The sequence below is a fragment of the Miniopterus schreibersii genome (genome assembly GCF_964146895.1).
Source record: "Miniopterus schreibersii genome assembly, chromosome: 2".
Classification (NCBI taxonomy): Eukaryota; Metazoa; Chordata; class Mammalia; order Chiroptera; family Miniopteridae; genus Miniopterus; species Miniopterus schreibersii.
In genome coordinates this window covers 133,054,702-133,079,540 of record NC_138102.1, presented here as the reverse complement: position 1 = coordinate 133,079,540, position 24,839 = coordinate 133,054,702, and the positions used below count along the sequence as shown (strand labels likewise).

At 40.3% G+C, this 24,839-nt stretch overlaps 1 protein-coding gene across 1 annotated transcript; it reads right to left on the bottom strand.

The window, feature by feature from the left end:
• Positions 1-2,445: 2,445 nt before the first annotated feature.
• On the bottom strand, positions 2,446-11,722 carry AVPR1A (arginine vasopressin receptor 1A). Its single transcript, XM_081126023.1, has 2 exons — positions 10,313-11,722; positions 2,446-7,774 (listed from the first exon to the last, which is right to left on the bottom strand). The coding sequence occupies exons 1-2, from the start codon at positions 11,286-11,288 to the stop codon at positions 7,488-7,490; spliced, it is 1,263 nt and encodes a 420-aa protein (XP_080982149.1). The 5' UTR covers positions 11,289-11,722; the 3' UTR covers positions 2,446-7,487.
• Positions 11,723-24,839: the final 13,117 nt, after the last annotated feature.

Below are 24,839 nucleotides of genomic sequence, written 5' to 3'. Positions count from 1 at the left end.
AATCAAACTTATACTCCATAACACAAACAGAAAAGGCAATGAATGGTTTGTTTTATAATTGAAGGATAATTATCAGTTGAAATACCTCAAAAATGTTCGTATTTTGTGTTTTGTTTTTTTTTGAAAAATTGAAGTTAGCTAAGAGTACTATCTGAGCTCTTTGTTATCTCCAAATATAGACTTTGGGTTCTTTGGCTTTTCTAAGGGCTCTCACTGTTTATATGCTGTTCTGCTTTCAAAAGCTCCTTAGGAGTGAGCGTTTTTGGCATGTTCTGGGTCCTGGAGTTCTCACTGACAAGCCACAGGATTTGAGGAGCAGGACGCATCACTCACAATCAGATTGTGGAAAAGTGCTGGTCCTTTGAAAAATTTTGTGCTATTACCTAAAAATTGAGCCACAGCTGGAAAGTGGGGCCTGGTTAATGGAGGATGCTTTTAAATTGGTCTGAGGAGGAGGCAAAGGAGAAAGAAGTGGTACAAGTGCCTCTAGCAGAGATTTTGACAAATGTCTGGGCCCAAATGAAAGGCTTATTGTGGCAGGATTTTTTTCCCTTTTGTTTCCATTTATTTGAAAATATCTTAGAGTTGTAGTTGGGTCTATTTTATATGCTATTTTTTATTTTTATTTTTTACAATAAAGTAGTAATTAGGTAAGCTGGAGCAAACATCTGGGCCAGGGTATTAAGGACACAGTGGATATTAAAATATAACACACAACACTATAGAGACAATAAAAAGGCCAGTGGTTTCCAGGGGTTAGGGAAAAGAAGGGTGAAGCACAAAGGATTTTTTGGCAGTGAAAATGCTCTGTATGTTACTACAGTGGTGGATACATTTATCCAAAGAGATAGAAGTTCAACACCAAGAGTGAACGCTAATGTGAAGTGTGGACTCTTGGTGATTATGATGTGTCAATGTAGGTTCATCAATTGTAATAAATGTGCCACTCTTATAAGGAGAGGGGTCTATGGAAAATCTCTGTGCCTTCCGCTTAATTATTCTGTGGATCTAAAACTGCTCTAAAAAATAAAGTCTATGAAGTATCTGTATCTATATCTCTATGTCTATCCCAATAACTTGTGCATTTGCTTATGCTTGACTGCTATGGAAAGGAATGTTACAGAATTTTCCTCCAAGAGTATTATGGGATGATTATCTGCTTGAGTATTTTGAGATGATCTTGTAACTGCGCACCTCTGGAAATAGAGGGCAATCCAACCTGGAGAAATATCAATTGTGCAAAAGTTTCACAAATGCATTAAAAGGGCAAAATCTGAACTATTTAGGCACCCTATGTTTCACAACCAGTATAAAAGAAATGGAGAAGAAAATAAGTGATTTAAAAAGCTCAATGCAGCTTGAATTCTTTGATCTAGGAAAAACAACATTCCTTTTGGAACGAGAATAGCTCTTATACTTGGGGAAAACACCTTTAAAGACAATGAGCTGTTTTGAAAGGCATAGTCTAAGTGAGAGTGTTTTAGACAAATAAAAATTAAATAGTTCTACAAAACAAAGCAGAGGAAATGTTAATTTCTGACAGCTGGGAAAACAAGGGTTTTGGGTCTTGGTAGTGAGAAGATTGAGCAAGATAGCAGCCAGCAAGGCCCTAAAGGGAAAAATAATTAGAGACTAATGCCCCTTAGAAGGGATGGCCATGAACCTTTTGGGGAATGCATATGAATCACTATCCCCTCTGAGGCATAATCTAAACTCTCACCAGACCCCCAGCCTTCAGGGGAACCTCATCACACAGGGCAGCCAAGTGCTCAGGATTGTTGGAATAAAGATGGCAGGCGAATGAATGTAGAAAAAGTAGTCATGAGACGTAAACTAATGGGCTGTGGATTCAGAGTTCACCAGAAGCAGGAATTCATAGTAATCCTCAGGATTCCTCTTAAATCTAGAGAAAGACAGACTTTGCCTTGTGTTTGCAACTGCTAGTCATTTGCATATATATATTATACATACTATATACACACATATATAAAATATGTGTGTGTAATATCTACATTGATTTCATTAATTAAGCATATATTATAAACTGCTACTACTATATGAAGATGCAAAGATGAAGAGGAAACACTTCCTATTTTTAAGATAAACATGGTTATTATGATTGTTGCGGAGAAGGCAGACCAATAAACCAACATTGCAATCATTTTGATATATGTCATAGTGAAGGCATTTAGAAGGCATTTGAAAAGATGAAAGGAAGAAATGCTTGAGAGATTATGAAGGGTTAAAGATAGAGAATGAATGAATGAAATTCTACACTAGCACATTTCTTTATGTGAGTGTCTTCTGGTATACAATGGAACTATTAGTTCAATTTTACCTGATTGATAGTGGTGTGGGTGGAGGTGGGAGAAGGTATAGGGGGGATAAATGGTGATGGGGGAAAATAAAGAAAATAAATAAAACTTAAAAATATGTTTTGGTAGAAATTCTGTTTATTCTTAAGCATTTATAAGTCTTTTAAAATAACAGTGAGTTACAAAATAACAGTATTTTAAAATAGAGACTTCAGATTCGCTTTCTTCCGTTCTGGGCATTCACTGTTTCTGGAGTTTAAGCCAAACCCCAAATAAGCCTTTTAGTCCATGCTATCAGGGTTTAACTTGTAAAAGAAAAACAAGTAAATTGAAAGTTAATGTCATTTGAATTTGTTAGCCCACAGGGTAAAGATTTCCAATTTTGCAGACTATGAAATGGGAAGAGTCTTGATCTATGAGCCCAGTAATCAGTCTCACCAACTTCTGGAGGCAAATGGACAGAGATGACATTTTTAGGGTAGGATGACACACGTGACCTCAGCTAACCGATTATTTTGGTTGTCTTACTACAGACCAAATTAAATTAATTTGCTTTCAGTATTGTAATTTATTAAAAAGGCAGTTATAAAGTTTCACCTGTTCTTGTTATAGTCAGAGTATAAACATGAACATCTTTGTGCTCAACTATAAAGGTATCAGTAGCTACCAACTGTAAATCATTTCTTTGTTTTTTCAAAATCAGCATAATTAAATTAAAATATATGTCATCATTAAACTAGATTGTAAAAAATTATTTCAAACAACTTTGAGATTTATTTTTATTTAAAGAATCAAGGCAATACACAGTAAAATTAAGAAATAAATCCACCAGTTATTTTAATATAATAACACAAGCAATTTTTTTTCTGTAAAGGACCAAATATTAGGTACAATCACAAAATATTTCAACATCCATCAAAATCAGAATCATACAATTTCCCCAAGAAAACACATTGAAATTCTTCTGTAGAGCACAGTAAGCTAGGTGATATAGAACATTTGAGAAACAGTTCAAAAAATGGAATACTAAATTCACAACATGAATTCTTAATAAATTTGTTACACTAATGAGCTAATACAACATAGAATATATCATAAATCCTGTGATATAAAGACAACTACCTTCATGCATGGAAATGCTAATTCTTTTATATTAATAATAATTATTAATTATTCTGATATTACTATCAGATTTATTTTCATATTTTCTTTTCTGTATTTGCTAATTTGATCCTGGGACACAAAAATATTTAACTCACTCTATGACACATTGTTTTTATTTAGAATACAAATCAATGTAAAAGATATGATGTGATTTTATAGCATATAAAATAAAAAAGGCATTTAATTTTTAGCCATAATATATGTATATATTTAATACTGACATACTATAGGTCAAATATATTTTTTATTCATGATGATTTACTATACCCCAAAAATTGAGTTAGAACAATATTTTTTAAATGCCTATGTATACAATGGACTCACACAATTTGTGTGACTCAGCTTATTTAGGTTGCCTTGAGGACATAACTCTTCTTATGAATAGTTCTTAAATTTTTGCTCAAATTGGCCGAGGTCAAATTGTAATAAAAAATCATTCTCTAATATTGTTCTGTGTTATTCATGGTTCCAAGTGTTGCTAATGACACTGGGTCTACTAAAAGGGTCACAGGGAAGGAGAGAGAGGAAGAGGGAGAGTGGCTGCTTCAGATGGCCCTGCCCTGGGCTTACTCTAAATAAAGCTGTTGCCTCCAGAATGAAAATCCATAAGGGCTCGGTTTATGAGGACCTAAAGGAGACTAATCTCTGATATGTGGGGTGAAGGCAAGGCTCAATGTCTCCCGAGATAGCTCCTAATTATGCTTTTGTGGTAGAGAAAACTCTAAAGCTATAATTTAAAGCTCTGAGTGTCCAATTACATTACAAAAATGTAGGTTTTAGAATCTGAAAAAAACCCCCACCATAGAACTTTAATATAATTGGATTGCTTTACTTGTGTAATAACAGATTAAATTTGTGTTTCTTAATCATCAATGGTTTGTCCATTCTGGGAATTATAATATGTTTAGGAGGGTACTACTTGTTATTAGGACTATTTGATTTTTTTTTTCTCTTTAAAAAACACACCCTTCCCTCAATCATGGCTGAAGATTGTTTTGATGATGATAGAAATTCTGTATGTAAGACAAGTATATAATTAACTATGGAATTGCACTAATTTTCTTCACAGTTACGTTCCTAATGATATTTTAGTATAAAAGCTGAGTAGTTTTATACCTTAAAAATACATGTCCAAAAATTAACCCATTAAGCACATTATGTACTTTAAAATGTTTCTTTCATCATCAGTTAATGCTTATCAAATGCCCAACAGATAATACTATCAGTCTCTCCCTACAGGTTATTTATTAATCACTTCCCCATACCCACATAGATACATTGATATTATGTGCTTGCAGGGTCTTCCCACAGATAACTGCAAAATAAAATAAAATAAAATAAACTTTATTCTTCACTGCAAGCCTTCATTTGGCATAATCTCTCAGATCTTCTCATTGGTCAAGAAAGGGAAATCTCCCCCCAACGCTCTTTTTCCTTACCACCTACGCTTTCCTTTCTTCTGAAATAGACAGGCAGAACTATTTCAATTTGGAATACTGTTTTGGGACATAAGAATGTCATTCCTTGGTACATAACATTAAGAAAATTTAGCAACTATAAAAGTTAAGCTTCTCAGCCTAAACCACAGAGAATAAGCCCATATAGTTGCTTAGTGCAGAACTAGCACTAGATCTTCAGGCGTCCCCCACCCTTTTTTCTGTACCTTGTCTTCTAATGATTCAAAAGGAGAAAACACAGCCAGGTAGGTTGATATGCACCCCATCCGACAGATGTTCCTAGAAATAAGATTAACACTGAATTGTATTGCATTTTGACAATTTATACAAGAGCCATGAGGTTATTATTTTGCAACTAGATTTAGAAAAAAGTGGGCTGATCTTTGTTCCGATCCCAAAGGCTTTCATTTTTGAAATGTCAAAGAGAAGTTGTCAAAAGGGCTGACAATGTTACCGAGGGCAGGGTTGCTGAGATGTGGCCATGCCTCCAATAATAAAGAATTGATTAATTTAATCTATGGCTCACATTGGACAGCACCCTTTAAGAAATATATTTGTGATTTTTAAAAAGCTGAATTTTAAGACCTAAGGACTTAATCTCTATAAAACATTTGCAAACAGTTTTTTTAGGCATATCAATCCAGGGAGTAAAAAGGCCTGAGAATTTGGGAAGTCAAGAGAATGAAGAGGAATGAAGTTGACAGTTCCAGGTTCTTATCTACAGAGTTAAAAAAAACAACAACCCCCCAAACCCCAACAATACTATTAAAATTACCATTACTTCCTTTAAGAGCTGCAAAATATTTATGATGTGTCCTCACATCATTGCATGGTCTCTCAGAAGGAATAGGAGCCAGACAAAATAGCTTGAAAAAACCCACTGAGTTCCATTAATAAAAAATACAGCAACAACAGCCAAATAGTGTTGTGATTTATCTATGTTTACAAATGAAAGGAATTGGAGCTCTTAGCTGGCTTTGATTTACCTGCATTCAAAGGAAGGCAAGCTCTATCTTTAACCTGGGAAACTGGAGTTAGGCAGAAGCCAGGCTCAGGGCCGCTGGCAGTGCTTTCCAGTGAATCAGCGAAGCTATATTTAAGCTTTAGGATTTCATATCCCAGACACGAAACCAACAAATTCTGGTTGATGAAAAGTAAACAGAAAAAGGCTGAGTGATTCCGAAGGCCCCAAGACTATAATAAAAACAACTGCTAGCATTTGTATAGCACTTGGCAGTTTATTTATGACAGTCTTTCACACAATTGATTTCATTTAGTCCTCAAAAGGACCCTGTGAGGTGTGATAAACTCCACTATACAGCCAAGGAAATACAGACTTTATGTATTTTGAAGTAATTTGCCTAAAGTCATGCATTTAATAACGGAGAAAGCCAGATGAGGTGCAGAGCAGTTTTCTTTCCATCTCCCTCTGCATCCCAGTCGAAACCCTGTCTCTCTTCTACTGACAGTGTTAAATGGGTGGGAAATCCGAAGGAAAGACCAAGTTATTTTTAATTAAATGTGAGGGACATTGCATATCCCGAGTCACTCTTTAGCAGATTCTTATCTATGAATCTGAATTCCCCAAACATAAAGCAACGATCATGTTAATATCCAGCATACTGCTTTGTTAAGGGTACCGTCCGATACCAGTGTTATAGTTTGACACTGGTTAAAACATGTTTACAGGGTTCGAGAGAAAGTCTGCATAGTACCTTGGGCAGACCACTTTTACTCTTCTAATAAGATTGACTATTCCTGATACAAATTTGACTTTAAAATGATCTTGCCGTGGGAGAAGAAAAATATTATCAGTGAGTTGATGCATTTTTCTCACCTTCAGCACCTTAGTCCATTGGCTTTTCACAACCAATAAAACATGAGGAACCTAAGGCAGGGAACTGCCAGTTCCAAAGTTCCTGTTTTGGGATTTAGGTGATTTACAGCTTCTAACAGAACTTTCCTCGTTCCACTATGAACCAGACATCCCACGCTCATGCCTCTCCGAGGCAACATTCCATCTCCAGGCCACCGTTTGAGGCTGCATTTTCTGATGTATAAATTGATTTTATTGGATGGAAACAATTTCTTTGAAGTCTCTTCTAATTCTTTTCAAGCACTAAGACTGATTGATGGTGAGCTCACTTTGCTCAGAAATAAAACCCCTACGTTATATAACCTCTAAACCAATCAAACCTTAGTTATATCAGAAAAGAAAGCAAAAGGAAAGAAACCAACAACAAAATATATAGTCAGGATGGTTATGATTTTTCCTTTAGAAGCATCTGTTATATTTCCTTTAGAAATTTGTTACATTTCTGGGAATTAGGCCTGAAATTTTAGTGTAGCATGTTTTCATTACCAGTCTCTATAAAACAATTCATAGCGTTTGGTCATAGCAATGGGAAAATGTGACCAGAAACACAGTCTTGTACCCAACAGGCTGATTTATGCTTATCTCATATAGTTCGTTTGCTCTCATTTCTGCTACCTGGATTCAGCCAATGGGCAAGAAAGTCTGTCCCAAGAGTCAGCTGCGTGAATGAGGGGTTCAGGTTGAAACAGGGATAAATTTGATGAACCTGGAAGATTTAGGTGAGTCCTTCCAAGGACCCAGACTGTTTGTCGGGCTTCGGTTGTTAGTGTAAGAAGTCTGTCTCCTGCTCATACTGTCAGAATCTTCTTTGTTGAATGCTTGCTTCATGTTTTGGCAGCACAGGAAGCTTTGGACACAGTCTTGCAGGAGATGGCCACTAAAAAACATGTATATCCAGGGGTTGCAGCAACTATTCAAGGAAGCCAGCAGCGCAGTGATGGTGATGGCAGGGTTTTCAGACTCTAAGGAAAACATAAGGGGATATTATTCAAATAGTCAAATGCAAGTAACTGAGCACTGTATAAATTTATTTTTCTACTAACTAATGAAAGTGGGGAAAAATTTATGGGTTAATATAGAAAATAAAGTCTTTTGTTTACCAAGCAAGGAAATAGGTGGTGGATGGACATTGCTTGCTTATAAAATATTTTTGTAAGCAAAATGCTTTGAAATTAATTCAAATATTTAAAAACACTATTAAAATATTTAAGTAGAATAAGTGGGACTTTTAAGAGGTTGAGAATATTAGTAATCCATTTTTAAAAATTTTGTGTCCTTATACCAGCACCAGCATGTGCTCAATGATACAGCATTTATGAAATTTCAAGTCTATAACCACATATAGCAAACTGCATTCATCCCAGTAACTCAGGCAAAAGTCTGACATCATGGACCATGTTTAGTGGTTTAAAATTTTTTAATATTAGAGCATATTCTTGTAATAATGAAACTATACAGAAGGGGATAGTTGAAATAGTGGTTTTAAATTTTTTAATATTAAAGTGTATTATTGTAATAATGAAACGATACAGAAGGGGACAGTTGAAATAGGTCCCTGAAGGATGCAATATTTAGTTGCTTTTCTTTGGTTAATTAGAAAATTCTTCTAATTTTCAAAGAAAACCATCTTTGATTGTGGTTTAAAAAATTAAATTATATTATTATTATGAGCAGCTAAATTAGGAAATTCTAGCAGGCTCTTGAAATATTTTATGTTAGTTTGCACTGGTAAACTACATAGGCATTATAACCTTTCATTGTAGAACAATAGGTAATATGCCTTTTCTGAAGGTAACAATAATTAGCAAGCATCGACTTTTCCTTGATTATAAAATACAAGCCTGGGTCTTCTCACTCATGCTATGCCAGAATAAATTACAGGCATTTAATCATACTTTCTGCTAAGATGCTATACTTTTAAAGGTGGTCATGATCCATGTCTATGACTATTAAAAAATAATGGAAATCATCAATATACCTACACATAAGTGAAGAACATTTTACTAATCGTGCCTAAATTCAGATAAAGTGATTATTAGACTGATTTTTTTTTATTTGATTGTCAATAATTAAGAGGCTGCTAAGACCAAGCAAGACAGGAAATGGTAAGCAAAAATATAGCGTTTATGTTGTATTTTTCATTGGTAATATTATAGCCATGCAAGACTTCCCATTTGTTTGAATTAAATTCACTCTCAAATGTTTTATTTACACATATAACTTCCAAAGTATTTCACATATACTCCCTACTGAATCCCAAATAACAAGAAGACAGCTCTTCCCAGATACCCATTTCCCAACTATAGTTGTTGGTAACATTCCTGTAATATAATTCTTTTGAAAGTTTTTCTTCTTACTAAAAGGAAATATTTTTTCAAGATACAATATTAAATAATTCCTTTTGGGGTAATGCTTGCGAAGTTAGTTTTTCTAGTATGTGAAGGAATTAAAATCAAACAAGGTAGTAGGTGTAAAAACATTCTCCATAAACTATTGCCAGGGTTGTGCGAAGAGGTGTATAACTATGTGGTCAAGTTACTGCTGAAAGACTAATCAATCTAACAAATTTAGAGTTTATTAATAATCCTGCTTTGAAATACCAAAAAAAGAGTGGTAAAGTGGTTGTTAGAAAAAATTATAAGAAATGGAACACTAGCTAAATGCCAAATTAGAATTACTGACTTCTTAAGAATCTTTCTTCAGAACAACAACAAAAAAATGTATGTTTTACTCTTGCCCTTGGGGCATTTCTACAAAATCTTTATATTAATTGTGATACTTTTCACAAACCAGCAAAAAGCAGTTGTGACAGTAAAAATATTTCCTTGAATCCAATAGATCTGAAAGCAGGGAAATTAACACAAAGGTTAGTGAATGGCAAAAAGTCATTCCTATAGACATAGCCCACGGACACCAACAACAGTGTGGTGAAAGACGGGAGGTGGGCAAAGGGAGGAAAATGGGGGACGTCTGTAATAGTGTCAACAATAAAAAAAACACTAATAAAAGTTTAGCATGGTTGCTGGATTCAAAATCAACACATAGCAACAATATATCTAAAATCAGCAACGACCAGTTAGAATAGAAAGTGTAATTTACAAAATGAACTTACCACAGCATTAAAAAATAGAAAACTCCTAGAAATAACCCTAATGAAGGCCTTTATGGAGAAAAGTTATTAAAGTTTATTGAGAGAGAGAAAAGTCATTCTGCTTTGCAGCGGTGTGGCTTGCCTCGGGGCGCGGTTTCTGGGTTTGTGGTCCTGGGAACGGGCAGGCTACCCATGAGGATCCCAGGACCCCATCCCAGAGCCACCGCCTCAAAGTGTCTGCGGTGGCGCCCCAGGAATCTGCCTTTTTGATCATTTCAGCCAAGGTGGGATTCTCATGCACACAGACATTTAAAGAACAACTGCCCTAGGGGGACTGTTATGAAAAGGACTCCCCGCCCCGCCCCCACGGCTCCATCCCAGCACCTTCCTCGGTCGCCCCGACACTTACCGACCCAGGGGAGGTTCTCATCCCAGACCGACCACATCTGGACGATGAAGAACGGCGTCCAGCAGACGATGTACGCCGTCACGATCACGAAAGTCATCTTCACGGTCCGGATCTTGGCGCGGGAGATGGTCTTCACGCTGCTGACGCAGGGCTCGAGCAGGAGCCCGCTGTGGAAGGCGCCGCCCGCGCCCGCCGCGCCCTTGCCCTCGCGCGACGCCGTCTTTCCGCGGACGTTGCGCCAGATGTGGTAGCAGATGAAGCCGTAGCAGGTGCCCAGGATGACCACCGGGGCCACGAAGACGCCGCCGGTCATCCAGGTCACGTAGGCGCGGGAGCCCCAGGGCTGGATGAAGGTGGCCCAGCAGTCGTGGGCCTTGGTGACGTTGTCCACCTCGACCACGGAGAAGACGAAGTACTGCGGCGTGCTCAGCACGAAGCTCAGCGCCCAGGCGGCGGCGATCATGAGGCGCGAGCGGCGCGCGGGCTGCTGCAGCGTCTTCATCGGGTGGCACACGGCGATGTAGCGGTCGGCGGTCATGACCACCAGCATGTAGGCCGACACGAACATGACGAACACCTGCAGGTGCTTCACCACGCGGCACAGCCCGTCGGGGCCCCGGAAGCGGTAGGTGATGTCCCAGCACAGCTGCGGCAGCACCTGGAAGAAAGCCACGGCCAGGTCTGCCAGGCTGAGGTGGCGGATGAACAGGTGCATGCGGGACGTCTTGCGGGGCGTGCGGTGCAGCGCCAGCAACACGCTGCTGTTGCCCAGCACGGCCACCACGAACGTCACAGCTAGCACCGCGATCTCCAGCTTGGCCAGCTCCTCGTTGCGCGCGTCCCTCTTGGACCCCGCGCCTTCCGCGAGCGCCTCCGTCTCCGCGGTGGTGTTGGCGCCGCCGGTGGTCGGCCACCACGGGCTGGAGTTGCCCGCGGGCCCCGCACCGGGGCCTCTGTCGAAACGCATGCTGTCCATGCAGCGCCCCCGGACCTCCCTCCCCGGAGGCTCGCTGCCTTCCCGCGCCCGCGGGCGTGCGCTCCTGCCCCGCGCCCTCCCTTCCGCACTCGCCGCTCGCGGCTCCTCCCGCCCCCGGCGTCGCCCCGCGCGGGGTCCCACCCGCGAGCTGAGTGCCCTCGGTTCCCTCGCGGGCCGCCTTTCCTGCCCTGCGCCTTCTCAACCGCACCGAGCCGGGGCGGTGCGCGCGGAGCCTCTGAGAGCTGCGGGCTCCAAACTCGCTCACTGAGGCGGGGTTTGTCTCCCCGGTACGCGCTCCCTGTCGCCCCAGTGGCTGGAGACTGCTCGGTTCCTGCTCTCCCCACCTCCCTACCCCCTTCCCGGGGGTTGTTTATGTTCCCTCCCTTTCGCTGGTGATTTGTCCCCTGCGCATCGCGGCTGCAGGGGTGGGGCCGGGAGACTTGCCTACTCTTCAGCGTAATAGGCGGGATCCTGTCGCTTTCCCGTTTCTCGTCTTCCAAAAATCTTGTTGAACAGGACGGGTCATGCCTTTTCTGGGCTTACCACCACGTCCTCCAGCCTCCCTCAGCAGCCGCCTTCACCCCGCGTGTGACTTCCACGGTCGCGTTCAACACCTTGCCTAGGAACGCCGAGGCCACCGCCCGGCGTGCGCGCTCCGGCGCCTGCTTAGGCGCGGGGCTCCACCTCCTCCAGCCCAGGTTCCTCCTCGGCGGTGAGCCTGGCTGATTTGATTCCCACGGCAATTTGGCTACCAGAATCCCATCTCTCCCCGCCTCGCGGCTCCCCACTCTCCTCTTCTGGGTAACGGCTGGGTGACTTGGAGGGCGCGCTCTCCCCAGCAACTTCTTTGCGGGCTCTTTGTTACTCTGCCCGTTTGCGGGCAGGAAGGCGCGCTCGCTCGTCTCGCTGCAGCCCGCAGGACCGCCGTGCGTGTATCTGCAGGAAAAGGAACGTCTCCCTGTTTTCCAGTCCCCACCCCACCCCCACCCAGGGTCCGGGGTGGGGGTGCGGGGACACTTAGGGAGTTTTCGCTATACTAGATTCCTGGGGTTTTCTCGGGGCGGGGGGGGGGGGTGCTGATTCTCACATGGGGGATGGACGGGAATTGGGCCACAGTAGTCCGTGGGGACATCGTCTGATTATTGCTAAATCGCGGGGACTTCGAGTGGACAGAAAGCAGCTGCCGGAGATGGGCCACCCAGGCAGCGCTGTCCTGGGCACCCTAGCGGAAAAACTGCCAGGCTGCCGCCCTGGGGGGTATGAGGCGGGTGGGGGTGAGAAAGAGGCAGTGTCCAGGCAGGAAGGACGCGCTCTGCAAGAAGAGAGAGAAGACCACCTACCTGCCTAGCAGTCACTCTGCACCGCTGGAGCTCAGCTGCAGCCCCAGAGAGGCAGAAAGACTCTCTTAAGTGAGCTCTGCGCTTTCATTTTGGGGAAGATATGTTTTGAAAGACAGCAAGGGGGAGCTGTTTTCAGGCTATTTCACGAAAGAAGAAAACAAAAAAACACAGTTTATAAAGTTACCCGCTCTGTAGATACACGAAGGTGACTTTTCGATCAGAATGTTTGTGTATGGTAGCCGTGGTATAAATCTGCCTCAGAAAAATATCTGTGAAATGTAGGAACAGAAACCAAAGATTTTCGGAGGCGCAGTTCTCCGTGGTGGTTCCACTTTGCTTCCCAGTTCTCCATGCAGCGTCCTGAGATTGTGGCACTAAGGATGCTGGACTTGACCTTTGGAGTCCTGCTTCACTGTGGCCTCAGTTGGTGCATCTTAAAAATGGGAACAAAAGTACCCGCTTTACCTACTATAAGGTTATTGTGAGAAGTAAGACAATGTTTTGTGTGGGGAAATGCTCTCAAAGCTACAAGCTGTGTTGTGTTGTTTCACATTCTCCAAGATATGTAAGAGGAAAAAGATTTTTAAAAGTTTAGAGATCACAATAAGTAAAAGGTTTCCAGACCACTTGCCTGGAAGAATCCTTCAAGCAATTAGGTAGTAGTCACTGACTCAGAAAGGTGATCTTCTGTTAAGTCATAAATTACATTAGTGCTCCTTACGAGAAATAATGTCTGACCCTAGTATCCCTGGGTATTGCAAAAGTGGTTCATTGACCAGAACCTGGCAATTTCATTGCTTTTGGCCGTAGGCCTTAGAGTATTTAGATTTCCTAAGGGGAGGGAATATGCAGTACAGTGTCACTAAAGTTCCTTTGGGTGTTCTTATTCCAGAGGGTAGTGGTGGCCTCTCAAAAAATCATTCATCTGTGTCAAGCCCTCTGATCCAATAATCAACTATATCCAATTTATAAAAATAATTGTTAGTTTACATAAGTGGTCACAGTTGGAAGATATTCAGTGAACAATAGTACTAGTTACTCATATGCATTGTGTGTGTGTGTTGTATCTGACATATGTGGAAATATATAATATATAAATTTCATCAGGAAAAAATGTTGAATGCTGATTCCAGATCCCACTCCCTCTTTCAATCCAAATAGTTTTAAAAATGTGTCTCTCTTGCCCGGCCGGCATGGCTCAGCGGTTGAGCATTGACCTATGATCCAGAAGAGATCGAGGTTTGATTTCCGGTCAGGGCACATGGCCGGATTGTGGGCTCGATCCCCAGTAGGGGGTGTGCAGGAGGCGGCCGATCAATGACTCTCTCTCATCATTGATGTTTCTATCTCTCTTTCTCTTCCTCTCTCTGAAATCAATAAAGATATACTTTTAAAAAAAGTGTCTGTCTTCATTGTACTGGTTCCATATTCAAAGAAATCCAGAGCCATTGAAATACAGACTCAGTATTCATGTACCTCACTGGATGTGCTATGAAAATTAGTGGGGGTAAAGAAATTGTGGTCCTAAAATGTGAAAAAAACATAATATTTTCTGTGGCATCTTGTACTTTTTCTTAGGGCAATTTGCATTTGTTCTGTTCTTCTTGTATTGACTTACTACTTTTTCCCTCTTACACTCAGTGGATTTCAGTTAACATGCTTTTTTGGAGGGGGGTGGGTGGTGAAATAACAAAAAGAAAAACATATAAGTTGTGCATACATGTTCAGTTGTCTTTCTCTTTCATTTGCCAGTTTTTGTTTCTCCCAGTTTGCAATTCCAGATATTTAAGAAGCATTTCAATTAGTGGAAGCTGCAACCTTCTTTACTTACTAGCTTTGTGACATTGTTTTAAACTTTGAGCTTCAGATTCTTCATCTGTAAGACCTTAGTGATAAAACACAATGCAGTTGCTACATTAATTATACAACTGGTTGTTTAAGTTTCTGGCATTTCGTAGGATTCAAAACATTAATTCTCCCTTTTTAAAAATATGTAAATATCCTCCATATTACCTGTTATTTTGCCAAGGAGGTTTTTCCTTTCAATTAAAGCAGCATATGCTCAACTCCTTTCTGTGCAATAGAAGACATTGATAGGATTTTTATGAGAAAAGGATTCCATGGTCTAATACATTGGGGGAAGTCCTGTGTATGCGTCCCATTCTCTCCTGAAGATTTATATATAAAAAACCTCTGAGAAACCTGCTTAACTTTGTTTATCAGTGTTTCCCAAAGTTTTTGGACTACAGAAAACCTCCATCCTTTTACTTTCCCCATGGAAAGGTGATGAACATATCACAAGACAATGGATACAGTCTGAAGAACACACTAAAGAACAGAGTGCTTGGGGGCTATCACTGGGCTCAGTCAAATCAAGAAGCTGAGGGTGTGAGTCAAGTATAACCTACTCTCCCAGGGGCAGGGATGCTCGGTATAAATGGACTGCATTTAGTTCATCATATTACGTTATGTGCTGCTCCATAGCTGCTATTCAATACGTCTTACTTCCTTTTCTTAAACTGTCAATTTTGATATCTTCAGAAGCATTCATTTTACTTCTATAGCCCGAAATCACTCTTTCTCCTTCAATTATAAATTAATGACACTGCAGTTACAGGCTATGGTCTGGTAGTCCTACCACTACTTCTGGCAAATCAACAATTAGCTGTGGCACGTTACTGGGTCTTAAGCTGAATGCAAAGAAGTATGTAATGATCACTAACATTTATTAAACCTTTTGTCTGTGCCAGGCACTGTCATAAGTGATTCATATAATCCTCCCGATGACCCCCTGAGGGTCATTTCATTTTACATTTGAGGAAACAGAGCACAGAGAGGATTAATAACCAGCCTCAGGTAACACAGCTGGTCAGTAGGTGCAGAACCAGGATTTACAGAGAAGCAATGGACTCCGGCGGAGTTTGCAGTCTTAACCATCCCGCTGTGCTGCCACCCGTGAGCCCCGTGTTCCTGGATCTTCCTGCCTTGCGGGGTACTTGGTTGGTTATTTAACGTTTCATCTGCACGTGATCTGTTCTCCTTCAGGACTAGGACAGTCTGTGGGATCTGCACTGATTATTCCACGTCTGTGGTTTCCTTTCTAGGAAACCAAGTACAGGACAATCGTAGCACTAGTAGTAGCAGTTGTTGTAATAATAATAGATAATATTAACATTTACCAACATCGATTAAGCTCTTAATCCATAAGCTAAGAGTTTTAATTCATTATTTCATTTAATATTTCAAATAATATCTAAAATAAACTGTAGGTAGGAATACACTTATTGTTATGAATAAACAAAGGTCAGTGAGGATAGGCAACTAAACCAAAGCAGCTAGGCTCCAAGTGGCTGAGCTGAGTCCCACCTGGGCCCATGTGCAGCCAAAGCCCGGGTTCTACCCTCCGAGCCCCCTGCCTCCCATACACATCACAACCCTTAACACATATTTGCAGAAACAATGAACAAATGTTTTAACACAAACTGGGGTTTCTATACTTTTTGCTTCTCCTTTTCTTCTTCTTGAGGTTTGACGGGTTGGTTTGGAAGAAATACATTCTATTTCTATGTTTCATCCACTCCTCCTGCCACTCGGTGGGCCACCTCACCCCCACCCCTCACGCACACTTGCTGGATGCTTCAGTTTTCTGAAAGCTGCTTCGTTTCTTATCAGCAGGGAGGCCTGTGATAAATATAGAATATGTTGCACCTTATTTTCTATTAGGATTTTCCCTGGTGATAATATATTTACAATTAGTTTATTGGTGGATAAAGCAGACATGTTGCCTGAGAAAAAGTTAAATTCATTGAACTGCCACTTTAATGTATATGTGAGAATCTCTATGGTTTAGTTTCACCAAATATTTTTATGATACGGATGTAAAATAGAATACGCTTGACATATTTAAAGCTATACCTCAGTGTTCCCAAAGAGGCTTTTATCTGATTACATGGGAAGTCAGTAGGATGAGAGCTGCAAACACACATCGTTACAATGTGTTAAATGGACATGGGATGCTCTTTATTCTTTCTAACATGAGATACAATATTAAAAACAAAGGACTCATTTGTAACTGATGTTCACAGGAGACTTACAGTCTTCCAGAATCTCTGTTTAACTTTGTGCTTGGAAAGCCAGTCCATCTTCTCAAGAGTTTAGCTATTATTTCAATGAGGATCTCTCGCCGCCCTGCAGCACTTTGGGAAGCTGCTGTACCCAAAGAAATCCTGTCTTTCATCATAATGGAATGATGACTTGGTGTACTCAGCCACAGAAGACTGGAGCTCAAACAGAAATCTGGAACATATTTTCAGCATTACTTTTACGGTGCTTATGGGTAGGGAGAAGAAAAAAAGAGAAGCTATACGCATTCATTTATAATAGCTATATTTTTTGCTTAGAAAAACATTATTTTATAAAAATTTGAAAACAGAGAACAATCTGAAGAAAATTAAAAATATTTCATACTACTCCCAGTATCCAAGATAATAACAATTATCTTTTACTTGTGCCTTCTGGTTTTGTTTTTTTGGTTTTTTTTTAAATGTTTTTATTGATTTCAGAGTGGGGAAGGGAGAGAGAAAGAGAGAGAGAAACATCAATGATGAGATAGAGTCATCAATCTGCTGCCCCCTGCACGCCCCCTACTGGGGATTGAACCCTCAACCAGTCATGTACCCCGACCGGGAATCGAACCATGATCTCCTGGATCATAGGTCAACACTTAACCACTGAGCCATACCAGCCAGGCCTGGTTCTTTTTCAATGTATGTGTATCTTATATAAAACCAAAATTAGACCATATTATATATTATAATCTGATTTTTCAAATTCACATCCTATTATGAACTTCTCTCCATGTCACTGAATAGTCTATATGATCAATTTCATGGCTTCATCGTTCTCCATGGTATTGATGCACCTAATTTATTTATTTTATATATTTCCTTTTTCCCTCCCACAATTTTGTTTTCCATATGTCTGACTCATATTTATGTCTCAATTACTTCTGAAGACAAGGGAGGCAGAAAAGTATTAAAAAACCAAAACAATTACACTTTTGAATAATATGTTTTAATTGATTTTTAGAGAGAGAGGAAGGGAGAGGGAGAGAGAAACATCTATATGAGAGAAACATCAATTGGTTGCCTCTCATACATACCCCGAGGGGGAACAAACCCTCAATCTGGGCATGTGTCCTGATCGGGAATTGAACCAGTGACCTTTCGGTACACAGGGATGAGTCAGATATATGGGGAACAAAATATTCGTTTCATAACTGATGTCTTAGATTAGAGGGTGTGGCTCAGATGGGCTTAAACCAGACAGACTTGTGCAGCCACAGGCACCTCCACACCAGCAGGCAGCTCTCTGCGCGGCACAGAGCAGGTCAGAGCGCACCCCGTCTGAGGAGAGGCGTATCCCAAACTGAAAAGTCCCAGTAGTGAGGCAAGTAATTTATATTCCTCTTCTCTTCAGAAAGAGCCGAAGTGTAGGGAACAGCCACATGCACACCTTACACAAGATGGAAACACAAAACCAGAGGAATGTGACCATCTTTATCCCCAGATAACTGGATATTGCGTAGCTCTAAAAGGCTCTACCTGAGAGGTGAGAGACTTAATCCAACTAATCCCGGGAAATACAGTTGATTCTAATTTAAAATTTAGTTTCCTAGCCTAATGCCTCTTTCCCCCCTCTTGTGCCCCACATTCTTCTGCGTGGGGTAATCTAATGTCCTGGGGGATTATGTACTTTCCTGGAATCAGCAGAAGACCATCTGCTATGGGTTCTTGCTGAGTTCAACCGAGTGGAACAAACTGCCAGGAAAAAATGTCCAAGACTTAAAAACAGGCAGAAGGAATTCCTGGGTGGTTTTTCAGTAGAATGGTAGGCATTGTCATTGTGTGCACCTCAAGTTGACTTTCTATTGACTAGCCTATTTTACAACTTGGAGAAGGTAAGTTGTAGGAAACTGATAGTAATGCAAGTGATTCTTGTCTGTGACAATGCGAATGAATTTAGTCCAATAGAAATGTGGTTGATTTCTGCCCTACAGTAAAGGTAATGCCATTCATTGTGTTTTATGATCCTGTAGGATAGGAAACGAGCTTGCATCTGTTAGCAAATTCAGTTCAGCATTCCTGGCTGTCTATTAAGCTTCTTCAAATTCACTCCTGAACAGATTTTAACATCTTCCTGGTTCTCTCCTTAATTAATAAGTTAAATAAAACTTTAGCACATGTTCATTTTACATTTGCACGACACTCCTGATTTTCTTCAAACATTTTTTACTTTAGGAGCCTGTGTGGTCTTGGGAATATGACTCTGTCTTCACTACGACCCATGCTGAGGTCCATGGCTTTTCTAGCTGGTCTTCTGTTCTCCTGTCACAGGCAAGGTGGGCGATGGCTCCAGGGTAGGGCTGAGGGAGGAACACCCAATGTTTTCCCTTGCTTTGGGCCCTCTTCTCTCTCACCAATACTGCTCATCCTCTTAGACTTACTCAGATCCACCATCTGTCTTCAGCTTGACTATAGGGCTCCCTACCCTTCGTGGAGACGGGCTGCCTGGCCTCCTCTATAAGTCATCTGTTACTTCTTTCCCCCTGGGGCACATAAAACATTGTTTTATCTCCTCCATGTCAGTATGGAGTCAAACAGGACGGACTACCTCAGATTCTCTCTGCTTAAACCACCTGAAATATCATATATACTCTATTGACTTCACCCTGGGTGTGACTAGTGACACTCTATCAAGCCTTCTCCTTGCAGACTTCCAAGCTGGAAATGGGATACAACCCTTTTCTACTTCTGGGTTTCCAAATATATGTAGGAGTTTCTATTTCTTCCTTCCTGTGGTTTCAAAGTTAAATTGTAGTGGGCAAAAAAGTTAAAATGTCATTAGATCCCACCTTAAGATCTAACTTTTAAAAATCTGTTCTCCCAACCCTCTGCAAACTCCTTGCTGCTTTCTCGAAAGGTTCTTATTAGGTGGGAAAGCTTCTTCAGCCTCACCGTGCAGCATTCTCCCCACTCTGTGACCCAAGGCGTGAGGAGCACTGTTCCCTACATCAGCCAGGATTTTCTCTGGAAAGGCAAACCCAGGTTTAAAACTATCTAAAAAAATGATTTTTCAAGACCCTGGCATTTGCAAATCAAACATTCTTTGGATTTTATACTTGTTATCTGCTATGGACGTAGCTCTATTTTAAAGTTCAAAGGTGAACAATGACTGTTCGATTTCAGGATAGATTTACACCTCCCTCTTTTCCTCCCCTTGCTGCCTTTTACGTACACTCACAGCGCAGCGAATGATGCTTTCTACACTGTGAGCAATGCTGCTGGGCAACTTGCAACAACTAGAAATTACTGAGAATAAATAAGTATCAGTTGATATTTTTAAGTATTTCTCCATGCTTTATTAGTTTTCAAGATATGAAATGGTATTAATGCACTTTTTTCTCATTGTTTTTCTAAATGCATCTCAGAAATCATCTTTTTGAACTTCACCTGAGGAGTTATGTGTCAGATAAGAAAACAAACCATTAAGCCTTCTATCTGGTCCCTCATTCTTCTTTGCGTTTTGATCCAGATGTCCGAGAGTATTAATGTTCTTATTGCAAATAAATAAATTGAACTCTCTCAGAGGATAGTATTTGGAAATAATCTTATTTTAAGATACTAAAATGAATGAAAAGTGTAAACTCTTATAAATGATGTTACACTCTCCAAGTGTTTAAGAACTACAGGTGTTCCCTTTTAGAAGTGTTTTAGATATTTTAATACATTTCATGAGATAGCATAAAGTACAGAATCTTATTAATGTATTGCTATTCATTTTGTTTCCCTTTCTCCCCCTCGCCTCATTTTTATACTCCCCTGTACCCCATAGCTAGTGTCTTATGAAGGTACTTCTGATTTAAGACTCTGTTTTAATAAAACGTATCTTTAATTTTTTTGTAAAGCAGAAAATCCCTTCAGAGGCAAGATAGGTAATATCTATTTGAGGTATAGAACAGAATTGTATTTAGATGACTAAGTTCATGTCTCCCTTAAGAACGTTCAAATTAAAATAAAAAAGTCACAGTGTTCTGATCAAATGAAACAAAGGTACGAAGGTATAAATTCCACCTCCAACCCCCTTCACAGCATGCACTCAAAAAAGAAAACTCTATGATTCAGAGTTTTGCCATTGCTGGAATAGCTCTTACTGCTTTCATATCCCTCTCTCCTGGTGTTTCCAGTGACATTTTTTAGAATTTAGCAGTATGTTTATTTGGTTATAACAGTCTCCTGAGTTTTGTACTGTGAATATTTTGTCTAGGTCACTGCAATAGTTAATTTGCTCCATCTAAACTTTCTTATATCATGTCTGTCTCTCTTCCTTCTGGTTATTAATCAAACATTGGAAAGTCTCATTTCTTATTGTAATATTATTATTCTAAAAATTTTCTGTCCCTTCTCCCTTTCTTAAATAGTTGGCCAGCTTTATCTTTTAATGTCCATCTCCTTTGTAGCTAGGGAACTTCTGGCTCATCTCTAATGATTACTCAGTAAGTGAATTGATTTTCTGCTGCAGGATTTCAACAAAAGGTGTCATGACTCAATGTCCTCTTTGAGGGCTGCTCATCCTTTCCCCATGTCTTCAAACCTATTGGTCTTGTTAGGGTGCTGTCCTAAATTGGGAAATAATTTGACGTCGTTCTTATGAAGGAAGGAGATTTTATTTTGAATAAATTATTGAAACTTTATTTTTAACATTTCTTTTTGGAATTTTCCCATATGGAATTATTTCATTTACTGTGCTGCTCCCTGACTGCCTGCCTATCTTCTATTCTAGAGGCCTCCTTGACTCAGTGGAAAAACTTCTTTTTTTAAGAAATTGAATTTTAGCTCATTCTGAATAAGCTACCCTTTTTAGAACTACTAGATATCTAAAAAGGTTTAAACTTTTCCGTTACTCCTCTCTTGACATCACCAACCATTTAGCAAATTATACCTGGTCTTTTATTTAGAGAGATCTCTTGAATCCTGTTTCTGGAAGAATGATTTTTAAATAAGACTTAAGCCCTTTTAAAAAATAGATATGCTAATACCCATTTTGTAATAATTCTAGAAAGACCTAGTGTTATACCAAGTACAGGAAGTATTTTCAATACAAGATGTGTCCTTCCAATTTCCTACTTTCAATTGGGGTCATCGCTCTTCCCATCACCATTGTTTGGTGTGTGTCTCAGTCAGGATAGCAAAGATTCTAAAGCAACAAACAACTCCAAACCTTAGGGGCTTAAAAGAAGATTCACTTCTCATTCATGCTAGTGTTTATCATGGCTAGTTGGGGCTTTACTCCATGTGTTCCTTATTCAGGGACCCAGATGATGGGGAATCTGTCATCAGCAATGTCACCAGCCACTGCAGCAGAGAGAGGGAAACATGGAGAATCATGCAAAAGGCCTTAAACAATTTTGCCCAGAGGTGACACACATAACTTTCACTGATATTTTATTGACAATGGCTAGCCACATGGTTAGCCATGCTTAACTTAAGAGGTCAGGGAAGTGACCTGTGTGCCCAGAGAAGGGAAGGGAGAACCACATATATTGTGGGGCAGCATTAATGTCTGTTGTCAAGTATTTCCTTGTTCTCCTTTCTGAGCTCAAAAGTAGGATCTCCCCTTACTGCTATTTTTCTAGTCCTGATGCTATGGATGTTTTGATTTATAAATTATATAAAATTGAGCCAGAGTGCCTAACTCTGCTTTTTATTTTCTTCCTTGAAATTACTTGAGAGGATACAAGGTGGATAGCTGTCACTCGTCTGTGCAGATAACCTTCTAGATATTTAGGTTGCTTACTCAGAGCAAGTGCTTCTTTCAGAGGAAAGGGGCTGGAGAACAAGGAAATCAAAATAGGGCAGCACTTGACTTGGGCTCTCCTGGGCGCCTCCAAACCCAATACAAGTAGCAGCCATCCACAGATTACTTTGTAGCTCATGTCGAGTAGCCCCAGGTAGGGCATAGGGGGTGGCTGACCTTGTGCCTCCCAGGTGGCCCCAGAGCCAGTGCACCCAGCGGACAAGTTCAGACCAAACCAGATTACAACCCTACCGCTTCCATGAGCGACACACTCAAGGGGCAAAGCCCCACTGAAACAAGGCCTGCTCTGTAGGGTCCATTCCTGCGTAACAGCTCCTCCGGATAGTCACAGCCTGTCCCTGCAGCCAGTCAGCTAGGGGGTCAGTTCCTCCCAGTGCCGCCAACAGCAATCAAGGCTCAACTACAGCAGGAGAGCGCGACAGCCGGCAGAGGCGCGCACCTGGCTCACGTGACGTGGTAGCTCAGTGCGGTTCTGATCCGCGTTTCGCTGAGGATCCCTGGTGTTGAGCATCTTTTCATATGTCTGTTTGCCGTCTGTTTGTCTTCTTTGGAGAAGTGTCTTTTGGTGCCCTCTGCCCATTTTACCATTGACTGTTTGTTTATTTTTGGTTATTGAGTTGTATATGTTTCTTATATATTTCAGAGATCAACTCCTTATTGAATACATCATTTGCAAATATGTTCTCCATTTAGTAGGTTGTCTTTATTGTTTTGTCAAAGGTTTTTTTCACTGTGCAGAAGCTTTTTAGTTTTATAAAGTCTCATTTGTTTATTTTTGTTTTTGTATCCCTTGCTCAAGGGGATGTATCTAAAAGGTATTACTCAGACTGATGATATAGAATAATCACAGTGAATCAACCACTTAAAAAGTTATTAGAAAGGTTAAAAGACAACAGTAGCAAAATTAACTATAACTGCAATAAATAATCAGGAGATACACAAAACAAAAAGATATAAAATATGACATCAAAATATAAAGTGTGGAGGGGGGAATAAAAATGTAGTGCTTTTATTTTTTTTAATTAAAAGGACCATTTTTTTATTTTTTAAATAGATTTTTATTGATTTTCAGAGAGAGGAAGGGAGAGGGGAAGAGAGAGATAGAAACATCAATGATGAGACAGTTGTCACTGATCGGCTGCCTCCTGCACACCCCCGACTGGGGATGGAGCCCACAACCCGGGCATGTGCCCTGACTGGGAATCGGACCCCGATCTCCTGGATCTCAGGTTGATGCTCAACTGCTGAGCCACGCCCGGCAGGGCAAAATGTAGTGCTTTTAGAATGTGATTGATCTTAAATGCCTATCAGCTTAAAATAGACTGCTATAGATATAGGTGAATATATAGGAACACCATGGTCACCATAAATGGAAACGACACAAAATATACATAAAAAAAGAAAAAAGAAAAGGAACGCAATAAAAACACTAAAAAGAACCAACAAATCAAAAGGAAAGAGATCATGAAAAGAAGAAAGGAACAGTGAAGGTAATTACTCTAATTTAAATGGACTAAATGCTCCAATCAAAGACAAAGGGTGGCAGAATAGATTGAAAAAATGACCCACATATATGCTGCTTACAAGAGAATCACTTCAGATCAAAAGACACGCAAAGACTGAAAGGGAAGGGATGGAAAAAGATATTCCATGTAATAGAAATGAAAAGAAAGTAATTACCGACCTCCAAGTTCCTTTTCACTTATTATATTTTATGATTCTATGACATTACATATGTCCTTTTTGCTTGGAGTCCTATAAAAACAAATCATCAATGAGGTTTTGTGTCTTAGATGAATAAGTGTAAAGAGGGTTTATACCAAGTCTAAATCTCATCTAATTCAATAATGGAATTTTTTTAGCAGCCCCATTGTATTAATAAGTTCTTGTCTATCCAGGGGCAGAAACTCCACATTAACGTGCTTTAGTGAAAAAAAGAGAAGTGCAGAAGCACAAAGCTTCATGCAAGGATGAATTCAAAGGGTATACAATGTCACAACCTCCATCTCCTTTTTGATTTTTTAGACTCTTTCACATTTCGGTCAAAATAGTCTTAGAAGGCCAAGATTCATATCTTGATATCTTGGCAGCCGCATTAAAAAGACAGTATATTTCTCACTAGACCTAATAGAAATTTCCCAGGGAGAATTCGGTTCAGGCTGGATTATATGCCCATCCTTAGACCAATCATAGTAGACCATGGAATGGGGCTCTGTGATTAGCTTGGCCCAGTTACCTAACCATCCCTTTGGGCAGGGAAATGGATGAAAACAGCCTTATGTGAACCACATGAAATGGATCCCTCTTAGGAAATAGTAGTCCTGTTTCCAGAAAA